The sequence below is a fragment of the Spodoptera frugiperda genome, chromosome 24, assembly GCF_023101765.2.
Source record: "Spodoptera frugiperda isolate SF20-4 chromosome 24, AGI-APGP_CSIRO_Sfru_2.0, whole genome shotgun sequence".
Lineage (NCBI taxonomy): Eukaryota > Metazoa > Arthropoda > Insecta > Lepidoptera > Noctuidae > Spodoptera > Spodoptera frugiperda.
Window position 1 is genome coordinate 2,705,724 of NC_064235.1, and position 13,444 is coordinate 2,719,167.

The window sequence follows — 13,444 nt, forward strand, 5'->3', positions numbered from 1 at the left end:
TGACAGCTGGTCGAATTAATATGCGAACAATGTGATCGGTTGAGTAAAGTATTATTAAGTTTTTCATGGTTCTGGACTGGCTAGTAGTTATAGTATAGGGATTTTTAGTAACAAACTTTTTATGGAATAAGCCGGTAAACGAGCAGACGGATCACCTGATGGTAAGCAATCACCGCCGCCCATGAACACTTGAAACACCAGAGGCGTTAAAAGTGCGTTGCTGGTATTTAGGGGGTTAGGAATGAAGGGTTGTTTGCGAATCGGGGAAGGGGGTAATTAGGCTGCATGAGCATTTAATTGCGGGTGGGTGCTGCACACTGCTTGTTAAAATAATACATGTAAAAGCGGAATTAAAACTAAAAATCTTATTATATTTTGAGTGTAGAATGGATTTCCGCAAATTAACGGCTGATTCTATTCTATATACTCACAACCGTTAGGAAAAAAATATGTACGCACTTTTTTATGAAGCCACGTGCTAGAGATCGCCAGCCGCACTTAAAACCAATAGACCAACACAACAATCTATTGCAAACACAATTAAATACCAAAGGTGCATCCTAAAGGTGATAAACACCAATTCAAATATCGAACACATCGAATAGTAATGACAGATGCGTGTGCGCATATGTGCCGGAAGTTCATGAGATGTTCGAAATTTGAATTACGGCTTCTGTTTATAATCATATGGTAGGTCAGATGTGTATGAAGGGGGATTGAGGTCTTTCAACCTGGGCTCTTTTTTCAGTCTAGTTTTTTTTTAAACTGAATCGTCGGTCGTATCGCAAATGTTTTTTTTATTGTATAAGCCGGTAAATGAGCAGACGGATCACTTGATGGTAAGCAATCGCCGCCGCCCATGGATACCCGAAACACCAGAGGCGTTACAAGTGAGTTGCCGGCTTTTTCCGGGAAATCGGGCCTCCGGTAACCTCACTCACACAACGCAAGCGTTGTTTCACGTCGGTTTTCTGTAAGGCCGTGGTATCACTCCGGTCACTGGCCTAGCAGTGCCAAAGCATGGTTCTCCCACACATGTGACGATTGAGTAGGTTTCTGATTTGATATGAAATTTTTTGTTCGTTCTTCTCCATTCGAAGCAACACATTGGAACGACCACCTAGCTTCACTGACAGACAGAGACGGTGAATTCAATTTGACGTTTCAAAAGTGCCTTATTAAGGATTATTTAAAATAAATGCTTGACTTTGACTTTATAACTAGATCGGGTAAGTGTTTGACGTGGTTGAGTAATAAACACACAAATTTTAACCTCATGCAACGTAACAGGTTACCGGGCGGTGACCTGCTTCGAACAGGCATGTAAGGTGTTATCCGGTATAAGCAAGTGGGGTCAAGTAGAGGGCGTACAGTCAAGAGTTATCAGCGTGGATGCTGCAGTGGTGGCTTCCGAGAAGGGAAAGATAGCGGATCTCATGGGCTGTGTTCAGGCTTCCGAATATCATGAAGTCATCGTTTATGAGGATAGGGGTGAAGACCTTAGCTTCCTCAGAAAACCGGTCCAGGATCCGCCAAGCGTTGGTTCCCTAAGTGGTTCGGAGCGTTTGCAGCAAAGGCATTTGGAACAGAGTGCTCTGCAACAACAGCAACGAAACGCTGAAAGGCAACACAAGGAACGAACCTCACGAAGTAACCTGTGGGCAATAACATCAGCCATATGTACGGCTGCGGGCATTATTTCATCACCTTTCAGAAGGGGAGTGTCCGGATCCGCTCGCGGGGGAAGTCACGTCGCCCAAGCACATCCTATTCAATCCAGGCCACAACCAACAAAAGCTGCAATGGGTCATGTCTGTCCACCGAAGCTTCGCCATGCCACCACACCTAGGGACCATATCATTAACGCTTTCCTCGAGTTTGTCGCAGTAATAGAAGCAACAAAGCAAGTAAATCAACGCACTTGCAGAACGATTCTGCAGGCTTACCTGCAGGGTAACGAGCTCATACTGAATGATAGACTCGAGGCAGCGGAAGCAGTCATATACGACAACAGTACGTCGAAAGTATTGAGAGGAGCTTCGATAAGTCGTAGTATGGCAGCTTACAACGCTACCGCAGGATTTGTGTCTTTAGACGAGAAGGAGTCGGATCAACGCGGAGTTGTGAAATTTAGGACTCCTCCCGAAGACTCCTTAGTGGTGGTTGCTAGGTGCACCAGGATAATGCTGGACGATGGGATTCTGGAAATGGCAAAATCCATTTCTGAATCTGGACCGGAAGGCGTTCTCTTTGGGGGTTGGGACACCCCGACGTTTCACTGGACAAATGGTGTACCAGGATGCGGCAAAACTACCTGGATAATCGACCAATTCGAAGCGGAAAGAGATTTAATCGTCACCACAACAACTGAAGCGGCAAATGACCTAAGAGACAAACTATCCTGCCGAATCGGGGGGATGGTCAAATCAAAGGTCCGAACAATGGCGTCCATTTTAGTGAATGGATTCAAAGAGCAAGAGAGCTGCCATCGAATGATGGTAGATGAGGCTCTCATGAATCACTTTGGGGCCATTGTGATGGCAGCTAGAATATCTCAGGTTAAAGAAGTCCTGCTGATTGGTGACGTGAATCAACTTCCCTTCATTGACCGCGACAACCTCTTCCCCTCATTTACACCCGCCCTACGTGCATCGTGGCTATAAGCCAGGAACTTCTCTGCACTCACAGAAACCCAATGGACGTAGCATATGCTCTTGGTGCTGTGTACTGTGGTATTTACTCGGCTAGGTCGAATGTGAGATCCCTTGAGTTAAAAAGTTTCTCAGGAGCGCAGATCCCAAAATCTTCACCGAACACGTTATACCTGGTACATACCCAGGCAGAAAAGGAATCCCTAAAAAACCAGGGATACGGTTCAGGTGCGGGATCACGCGTACTCACGGTGCACGAGGCCCAGGGGCTATCGTGCGCGGCAGTGGTAGTTGTGAACACAGCGCAGAGGAAACAGCGGATACACGACAGCGTACCGCATGCCGTCGTAGCTATATCTCGTCACACTGACAGCTGTGTTTACTACACGGATGTCAGTGACGACGCGATCAGCAAAATCATCAGACGAGCGGTGGGTGAGAGTGAGCGGGGGATCCTGGACTACAACCTTAAAATGGCAATAAGGAATAGGGACGCAACGGTTATCGGCGCTCTTTTGGGCGGGGAGGACTCGCTTTAGGCTTGAGCTGAGTTGCTGGGACGAGGACATTATCGTGTCATGTAATTGAAACTGCCTTAATGTTATGTTATTGCAGTCACAATGAGTGTAATAACATAATATCAAGGTAAACATTAACTTAACTACTTTGTGTGTGTTTGTTTTGCAAATCAACGTAATTATTATAAAATAATTAATTATATTTATTTTGATATTGAGTAAAATCTGTAACAATAATTATTGTAGATGTAACTTAACTTATAAGACTGACAAATTGCACTGGCACTGCTGGAATCGACTTACTGCCGCGTGTGCGGAGACGTCATGCATTCCTAAATGCTCTACAGTTGGTGGCGCTGTGGGTTGGGTCGCTCCGTTCCCTACATAATGGTCGATCGGACCGATTGCTGGCCTACAAGTCATGCTCGTGAACGGGTGCCTTCTGCTGGAGCAGGTCGGCTCGCTCACCGTGCTGGTGGGTTGGATCCAGCAGGTCCAGTGTAATGCAAGTAATGTTATAAGATCTTATGTATTGTAAAATGAATAGTGTTGTTGTAGCATGTAATATTATTGTCATAAGTTCTAGTTTTAGTATAATTATAGCAAATTGAATAACAAGGGCACGGACTCGAGTCCGTGGAGATTAAACTATATTACAATAAAAAAAAAAAAAAAAAAAAAACAGGTTACTGGGGCTCCGGCTCAAAGCAGGAGTAGGAACGGGGTGGTGTTTAGTTAGTAAGAGTCTGACACTCCCTCTCGCCTCGCCCAAGACGAGAGAACCTGTGGCGACACTCTGACAAGTGACAGATGACAGAAGTCGCACATAGACTATCGACGAGCAAATCAACGGATGACGTCATAAATATTCTGCATCGCACATATGAAGTTTACATGCGAATTAACACGGATAGAAAATCCCAACGAACAACAGTTGGGCAGAAAGCCCGCCAGGCTGATCACCTCGCCTGGTCGGAGGATCCTCCTTTTCTTAGGAAACTTTTCCCTCTGTTCTCTAAAAACCCATTGGATGACTTCCCCCACTCAAAAAAAGGTCAAAATAACTGTACAGTAACGACTTATTTTTTTTTATTTATTACCAAACCGTGGGAGAGACGAAGGGATCGCATTCATCCGGATTATGAATGGGCAGGCTTTATTTCTAAACTCATGGCGCGTGGGAGTCTTTATTATAGAGCTGGGTAGCTTTTTAACCGATTAGGAAAAAGGAGGTGTTATGTTTTATTTGAGTAAAGTCTGGATTAATGTAATCTTATTTTTCTTGTTATAAGCCGGTAAACGAGCAGACGGATCACCTGATGGTAAGCAATCGTTTAAAAACATTACATTTTAAGTTACTTGGATTTTCTAGCACACTAGGAGGATAGGCAGGCAGACCCCTTTTTTGGCAAGACAGTCAAAGGACATCTTTCAATGGTCAATTGTCCGATGTTTTTTTTTTTATAAACCTCTTTGGTATGTATATTTATGTATGTAGGTATTTTTATTGTGCAACGTACTACCTGTTTTCTGTTTGAAACAGCTGACGGTCAGATTTTTTTACTGGTTAAATAAATCAGCTGTGATTTGTCGTGTCATTTTTTTTTTAAATGCTAGCTGTTTTTTAAGGGGGGAAAATCATCCAATGTCTTCTCTCGCCATGGGCAAGGCGAGAGGGAGTGTCAGACTCTTACTGACTAAAAACCACCCTGTTCCTACTCCTGCTTTCGAACCGGAGCCCCGGTAAACCCGCTAGGCAGTCCGCAGCTCCGGATAAATGGTTACCTTGCAATGACCAAAAAATCTGGCAAAACGCATTTGTAATACGCCTCTAGTGTTTCGGGTGTCCAGATTGCTTACATCAGGTGACCGACCATATCATACATAGAATTTATAAAGGATGATTATAAATAGGTAGAATGACATGCCAATATCCTCACTCCCTATTACATAGGACTCTTAGCATAACTGGAACCAGTGGATATTACATTGTAAACATACATTGTACACCTCTGCCTACCCCTTTTAGATTAAAAGCCTTAATATTATATCGGTACCAAGACTCAGGTGCAATTTATAAATACCTACATACATGAAATGCATTAAATTAAAAACTTTAAGCATTTTATATGAACACAGCTGATTCACAGCTGTTGGCTTCAAACTTGCCCTTGATATGCGACAATCGACCTTAAAGTTTTTAGCTAAAGGTTGATAATACAATGTTTAGTGTTTTGATATGGAGGTCAATAGTTCCATGTCTAGATATTTTGTTATGGGAAATTGTGTTCTATTACTTAGTTTTTAAAGGTGTGTTTGCTTTGTTCGGTTGTGTCGTCTTTTGTTTTGTATTAAACTGTTGTTGCTAAGGTAGATTGTTGGTCTTAAAGCCTTTTAGATTCATGGGGTAAGTAGAAAGTGCTTAGTAAGTGCAGTGGTTCGATTCCCGTACGGAGCAACTCTTTGTGTGATCCACAAATTGTTGTTTCAAGTCTGGGTGTCCGGGGCTCCGGCTCGAAAAGCAGGAGTAGGAACGGGGTGGTTGTTAGTCAGTAAGAGTCTGACACTCCCTCTCGTCTCGCCCAAGGTGAGAGAAGTCATTGGATGATTTTCGCCCCCTTAAAAAACAAAGTATAAAAAAAATGTCCAAATCACAGCTGATTTATGTAACCAGTAAAAAAAATCTGACCATCAGCTGTTTCGAACAGATAAACAGGTAGTAAAGATTGCACAATAAGAATAACTTTTTTTTTTTTTTTTTTTTTTTGAGGGGGAAAATAATCCAATGACTTCTCCCGCCTTGGGCGAGGAGAGAGGGAGTGTTAGACTCTTACTGATTAAAAACCACCCTGTTCCTACTCCTGCTCTTTGAGCTGGAGTCCCGGTAACCCGCTAGGTAGTCCGCAGCTTTGGATATGGTCGTACTGAGCCTCATCTGTGGTGGTCTGATGGCTGGCTAATCTTTAAAATTACGCAACAGATTTTGGTGCGGTTTTGTTTAATAGAAGGAGTGATTCAAGAGGAAGGTTTATATGTATAATAACATCCATTAAATAGTGGAGAAAACCCGTGCGAAGCTGCGGCTGATCGGTAGTTACCTATATATATAGTTATTAGAGTAAAACATCTATAATATAAAAATAAGTCAGGTTTTCCTTCCTGACGCTATAACTCCTGAACGCACGAACCGATTTCCACGGTTTTGCATTCGTTGCAAAGGTCTCGGGCTTCCTGAGGTTTATAGCAAAAATTAAGGAAAAAAATTAAAGGAAAAGCAGGGAATCAGGGAAAATCATTGGTGGCGAAACGGAGTTCGCCGGGTTTGCTAGTATTTCATATAATGTATATAGTCGAGTGGTCGCAAGTGCGACTACCGAGCTAAATTTCTCATCTACCTGTATCGAACAATCAGCTGATTTCGAATGCAGACCTATTTGTCAAACTCAGCTGTGTCTATTGTGGAATAAAATGAATAGATTTTTTTCTTTCCTGCATTGCACAATCATACAATGGATTGAAGATTCGTTCTAGAGATACTGTATCATTATCATCGGCTATCATATCAGTCATATAGGAGTTTCTTGCTCGTTCTTCTCCATTCGAAGCTACACTTTGGAACGAGCGCCTAGCTTCACTGACAGACAGACTGATGGACAATTCAATTGCTTGCAACAGTGCCGAAATATCGGAAACTCATCGAAGTGAATAAACATGGTAAATATCCCGTCATAAGTTCTAATAATAATTCAATTTAACGTTTTAAAAAAAAGAACAATAACTCAATTTTACTTTCCTCGACTTGAAATTCGAGACTAAGAGTGCTTTTCCACCAGAGATGTGCTATACCACAGCTACCTATGGTACGAAGATGTAATAGCTAAGCTGTGCGAGAAAGATGTGCAGCTCGAGTATGCGATGTTCGACAGTACAAACTTTGCCTTCCATAGCACGCATCTTTCCATAATTATAAAAAACATAGCTTACCTGAGTCCGATTCTTCCAGTGCTATGCTATGTGTACCAATGAATATGATTGGTGGAAGCCAAACGCATCTACAGCAACGTAGCATATCTCTGGTAGAAAAGCACTAACACCGGTATAGTTCTTCAATGGGGAAATTAATTCATCTGTTTTCGGTCCCGAATATTTTGAACCTAACTTACTCCGAATAATATAACTGATTACAAGTAAGAAGGTACCTGCTTTACATGAATAGGATAGCGATAAATATTCTCCAGTCAGCTGATTTGAATAGAAAGTCACATGGGTCCCATATTATTGCAATCCCATGCGGTCCCATCAGCTGATTGTTGGACGCAGGTAACGTTGCATAATAGAATAATAGGTGCATGCAACTATGTACAGTTTAGTGATAGAAAAACAAGCCTTTGAAGGCTTTGACAATTTGTTCTAACTATAGATGTTTCGTAAAGAAAAAGAAATAGTTATTTTAAATGAGACAAGACAACAAAACTTCCCGCACTGCTGCAACTCCTGTGCACCAGGATCTAAAGTACATAGATACAACCATGCAAACATCATTATCATCATCATCATTAGCCGAGAGACCTCCACTGCTGAACAAAGGCCTCCCCCTTAGCCCTAAAGTCTTAGCACTTAGTTTTAGTACGAAAACATCAAAAGATCATAATTGAATACCAATGAATATGATACATTCTAACTCTTAACGGACGAGCATGCATGAAAGTACTGATGACTGTTGATGAAGCGAAAGAGGTATGTAAGATTCGTAGCAATAGGGAAGATGACGGGGTATGAAAATTAAAAATCTATTTAGTCAGTCAGTTAGGTAATGAAAAAATATCAGACACGTATTTTTTATTTTGTCATATAAGATAACAATACTTAGGTAAAACAAATCTAAGTTTAGGGGTGGGAGCATATACTACGTCATTTGTAAGTATAATACGTACCTAGAAAAAAAATACCTACCTACGTGTCTTATATTTTAAAATAATCTTCATCACGGACTAATCTAATCTAAAAACTAGTCATCTACTCTATTGCCTTCTAGGATTTTCCTGAAATCCTCTCTCTCTATCTCTCAGTACCTTTCTTTCATCAAATTGAAAATCATAATAACACTTTAACCTATTTGGATCTCAGAATATCATCAGCTGATTTGAATACAAAGTCTTGGGTCCCATGGGGTCCCATCAGCTGATTGTCATACGCAGGTAACGTTGCATAACAGAATGGATCTATGTACATATAAGAAGGTACAGTTTAGAAAAAAACCGAGACTGAAGATATCTTTTGTTGGTATTCCGTGAAGAAATTTCGATAGTTGAAGAAGTTTCGACGTGATAATAGTCAACTTAAGGTAAATCTCCAAAACGGGCGTATTTGTGTGATCTGGCGATTTTCAGATATAGATATATTAATGGTATTTATGTATCTGATTGTAAATAACAAAAACATACTAATTGAATATCATTATTTTCACACGAATTTATATTAATCACACGAATACGCCCGTTTTTGAGATTCAGGCCTTAGTCTGCAATCCACTAGGACGTAACTAATGCGTAAAAGTATTTACTGTTGTTTAAAAATGTATTTAGTGCGTTTATGACATCCAAAGCATACTATAGCATGTTACTATAACTACTGAGTCCCTTAATAAAAAACAATTTGAGGAGCACGAGAGTTGCAGCGGTTTTAAGAGGTAGTGCTGCGAAGGACTTGTCCCATTAAAAACAAAATGAAATCTAGATACTCTGTCTCCTATCTAGGTAGCTAATAGTACTTGAAAAATATACAAAGAATAATACTTGTATACAACTGAAAATCTACCTTATACACAACAAAATAAGACTCAATATCTCACAGAAACAAAATATACAATAATAATAAATACTCAATGCCAATCGAATACCAACCTTGGGACTTAAAGAATAGGGCTGATAATCGCTTAAAAATGATCAACCAGCTGACTGAATCAGCTGTAAAAACTGTTGTACCTGTTCTTTTTTCAAATTCCGTCTTCGAAAGCACACGTGCATATTTGTATTGTGCAAAATTGTATTGCAAAATGGACCTTTTATATGTTTCAAGGGATAATGAGCCTTATTTTCTATAGCTACTTCCGCGCGGTTTCACCCACTCTGCTCGGTTCCTATTGATCGTAGCGTAGTGATTTATAGCCTATAACCTTCCTCGATAAATGCGCTATCCAGCACAAAAAGAATTATTCAAATCAGATCAGTAGTTCCTGAGATTAGCGCGTTCAAACAAACAAACTCTTCAGCTTTATAATATTATAGTATAGTATATAGTATAGATAGCATTTAAGTTGATTGTCGCTTGATTTGTGTTTGTGATTATTTTTGTGGTACAGGATTTTATGCTTTATTTGTGAGAAGTTAGAGGTTATGTTTGAATACTAGCAAGGAATTAGGGATAGTTAGTGATTTTAAGAAATCTTTTAAAAGGTGGATTTTAGTTCGAAAATTTATTTTTGCACTATCTACCTAGTAACTTAAATTGAAACAAGAAACAACAATTTGTGGATCATACATAGAGTTGCTCCGTGCGGGAATCGAACCCACTACAAGTTGTGCGGCAGCCGCACTAACCGTGCAATCGAATACATATTAAGATATTACCGCAATACAATGCCGTAAATTAAATTAAAACTAGTTTATTACCTTTTTTATGGTATAAGCCGGTAAACGAGCAGACGGATCTCCTGATGGTAAGCAATCGCCGCCGCCCATGGACACTTGAAACCCCAGAGACGTTGGAAGTGCGTTGCCGGCCTTTTGGGGGTTAAGAATTTTAGGGTTGTTGGGGAATCGGGGATTGGGAAGATTGGGCAGGAGGGTAATTGGGTCTCCGGTAACCTCACTCACACAACGCAAGCGTTGTTTCACGTCGGTTTTCTGTGAGACCGTGGTATCACTCCGGTGGAGCCGGCTCATTCGTGCCGAAGCATGGCTCTCCCACACTTAATATCTTGGTTTATCTATACAGAACCCATATTACAACATTAACAAAATTACTATCAACATGTACCTATACAAAACTTTCATAAAAACATTTGCACAATACGATTTTTTTTAAAACCGCAAATAATTTATGTTACCTGTGTACATTCAATCAGCTGATGGGAATATGGCGGACGCACACTTGATCAGCTGAGCCTATTGTGGTGACGTCACGTTTTAATTTTATGAGTTTTTTTAGAGATAGGTATGTATGCCATTGAGTTAAAAGTTAAATTTGAATTTGAGTTGAAAAGTGTGGGAGATCCATGCTTTGGCACGAATAGGCCGGCTCGACCGGAGTGATACCACGGCCGAGCAGAAAACCGACGTGAAACAACGCTTGTGAGTGAGGTTACCGGAGACCCAATTCTCCAACAACTCTTAAAGGCCGGCAACGCACTTGTAACGCCTCTAGTGTTTCGAATGTCCATGGGCGGCGGCGATTGCTTACCATCAGGTGATCCGTCTACTCGTTTACCGGCTTATAAGATAACTCGACCAGTGAAACAATTAGATACCTAATATAGTTAATCTTAAAATACATAATTAACCTTGTGTTCTGTTCTTATCCATATTTTAATTATAATTATATTATATGAACTAGTTAATCCAAAGATAATTATATATAGTCTACACATGAGAATCGAACTCGAGACCCCTTGCCCGACAGTCGCAATTACGACCACTTGATCAACGAGGCAGTCAATGTAAAAAATATCTAATGTCACACCCATGAAGCAAATACAAAGAGATGTCATAACTGGATAAAATGAATAATTGCAGAACTTAGTAAAAAAAACATATTTATACACTTCCTTTAACTAGTTTAAGTTTAAACAAAAACCAACTCCACTGCACACACACTAGAGTTGAATTTAGAACAACAAAAGAAACGAAACACATATAAACATTCTAGTGCCAGTGGATATTACACTTTAGTATACAAGATACAAGGTTTATTTTCCTATATCACATTTATATACCCTTGAGCACCTAAGCTTGTAGTATGTATGTGTATAATTATCATTTTAATTTATCATTAACCCAGTTATAAAACAAAGTTAACAATGGATGTATTCCCATAGCTTTGTTATAAACATTTTTTAAGTTGTAAGTCCTATCTGTGGTATAGCGTGCCTAGGTACAGGGGCCTCTGTATAAAACATTGTTTTGGGGCCCATATTTTTTGAGGGGGTATAATCACCCTATGACTTTTCCACCCTGTCTCTCAAGCCACAAAGAATGGATAACTTTACTGATGTTATAACAGTGAACCCAAGTTTGGGGGCCTTATGATGAGGTTGATTTTCCTAAAATTGCTGCCAACTTTTAAAAGGAAGTTTTATGTGGAGAAGGGTAATTGATTCTTTGGTCTTTTGTAATTTCCGAAATGAAACTATTAGTAAAAAGATGGTGGTTTATACCTGGCAATGGGAGGACCGGAGTTTTATTATAATAAAGATTGAAGCTCCTTTTCTAGTTATCAACTTTTTACTAACTGTTAACTTGACAAATTAACTAAACATTGTGTTAAGAAAAGAATACTTGGGCTGTATAATAGGTACTGGTATATTTATACAACGGATTATAAAAATATATGAGAAAAATATGAGGAAAAGAAAACAAAAGAATAATTTTTATGCGCGCGACGCGTACATGTGATGCTTGTACAGCTGCTCGGGCGAAAGTGGCGAGTCGCGATCTTCCCTTTGATGCCGTCACTTTTTCCGTCGCCAGCCAGCAAACAAAAAGTATTTATACATAAGGTTTTATGTTCGTTCAGACGTTTCCGAACACATTGTTTCAACTAATCACCTGACTACAATCTAATAACATAACTATTCACATTTTTCTAAATAGGAAAAAAAAGTCAAAATTATTTATTTCAAATACACCAGGAAGGCACTTTTAAATGTCAAAGCAAATATCTTTATATATATAATTCTTCTGTACGTGTGTATGTCACTGAACTCCTCTTAAACGACTAGACGGATTTTGATGAAACTCCGCCGGACAATGTTTTTTTTAATTAACTTTTAATTTATCAGTAGTTGTTGATTTTGGAATGTTTTACATTGGATCCAACAGACGGAGCTACCATCGCAGTGTCAAAATATTATGACGTTAGATATTGTCATAACATTTGAATAATAATTTTCACCAAAAAGGTCCAGAATGTTTTAGCTTATTAAAAAAATATTTTCAAATTAAAGACGTGTAGACAGGACAACGTCTGTTGGGTCCGCTAGTAATAATATAAAAAATGACTGTCTGTCTGTCGATCAGTCCTCTAGTTGCTCTATTTGCTCGTTCCAAAGTGTAGATTCCTATGGAGAAGAACGAGCAAGAAACTCCATAGGTTACTCTTTTCCAATCAGATTCACAATACAATTCTTGGTTACATTGTTTCGTTTTTCTTATAAGAAAATGTAATGTAATGTCTTATAGACTGACTAACCAGAGATCTTCTAAGACATTCACCTTTATAAAACACAGCATGAATCATGTATTACAACGTAAATTGTAAACCAAATGTTGCAATAGTGTAAACATTGAAAATTCCACACACAAAAGAGGTTATAATCAGTAAACCTTCTTTTATTCCAGTTAGAAACCAATTAGAACGTTCTCGTTACTATTTAGAGCATACATTAACGCTACTTACCGGGTACTGCGCTGCCTGTCTGACCCATATTTGAATAACTTCACCGATCCTTTCCGAATGCAATTATCACAGAATTTTCTCTATTTAATGTCCTTTTAACACATTAAGGACTTGAAATGTCTCACAACACACACAAACTTGAACTATGGACCTCATGCGAGCATGTTTACTATATTTATTTTAATTTAAACACGACTTTTTGAATTCGTTTCGTCGCATCTAGTTGTTTTTGTGTTAATTCGCATTACTTACGTCTAAAGTTCCTTTAGGAATTACTTATAAAGTTTTATTTATTAATATTGCACTAGTTATAATAGCATTATTGCGTTTTTTATTGTAATATTTTTTTATTTAATTATCATTTACAGGGCACTGTGTCTGTCGACTTTGACAAGTAAGATGTTGCGATTATAACCATCGTTCGGATTCTAATTAGAATTACGTCATGTGCAAAAATATTTTTTTGCAACAAGATATTTTAATTAAGTTAAGTTGCATATTTTTATTGTAATGGTAGTGTTTTATTTGTTTATGTCTAATGTGGTCGAAATAAATCAGTAATTTAAGAGTATTTTGTTAGAAATATAAAATGTGAATTTC

General features: G+C 39.1%; 2 protein-coding genes across 2 annotated transcripts in view; one reads left to right on the top strand and one right to left on the bottom strand.

Annotated features, from left to right (window-relative positions):
- LOC118278822 (protein neuralized) overlaps positions 1-13,247 on the bottom strand; it is a 54,858-nt gene extending 41,611 nt beyond the window's left edge. The window contains exon 1 of the mRNA XM_035598190.2: positions 12,845-13,247. Within this exon, the coding sequence (XP_035454083.1) occupies positions 12,845-12,872 (28 nt within the window). The 5' untranslated portion in view covers positions 12,873-13,247. The remainder of the gene's footprint in view (positions 1-12,844) is intronic.
- The window catches only part of LOC118278720 (alpha-centractin), an 800,945-nt gene that overhangs the window by 263,173 nt on the left and 524,328 nt on the right, over positions 1-13,444 (top strand). The window lies entirely within an intron of this gene.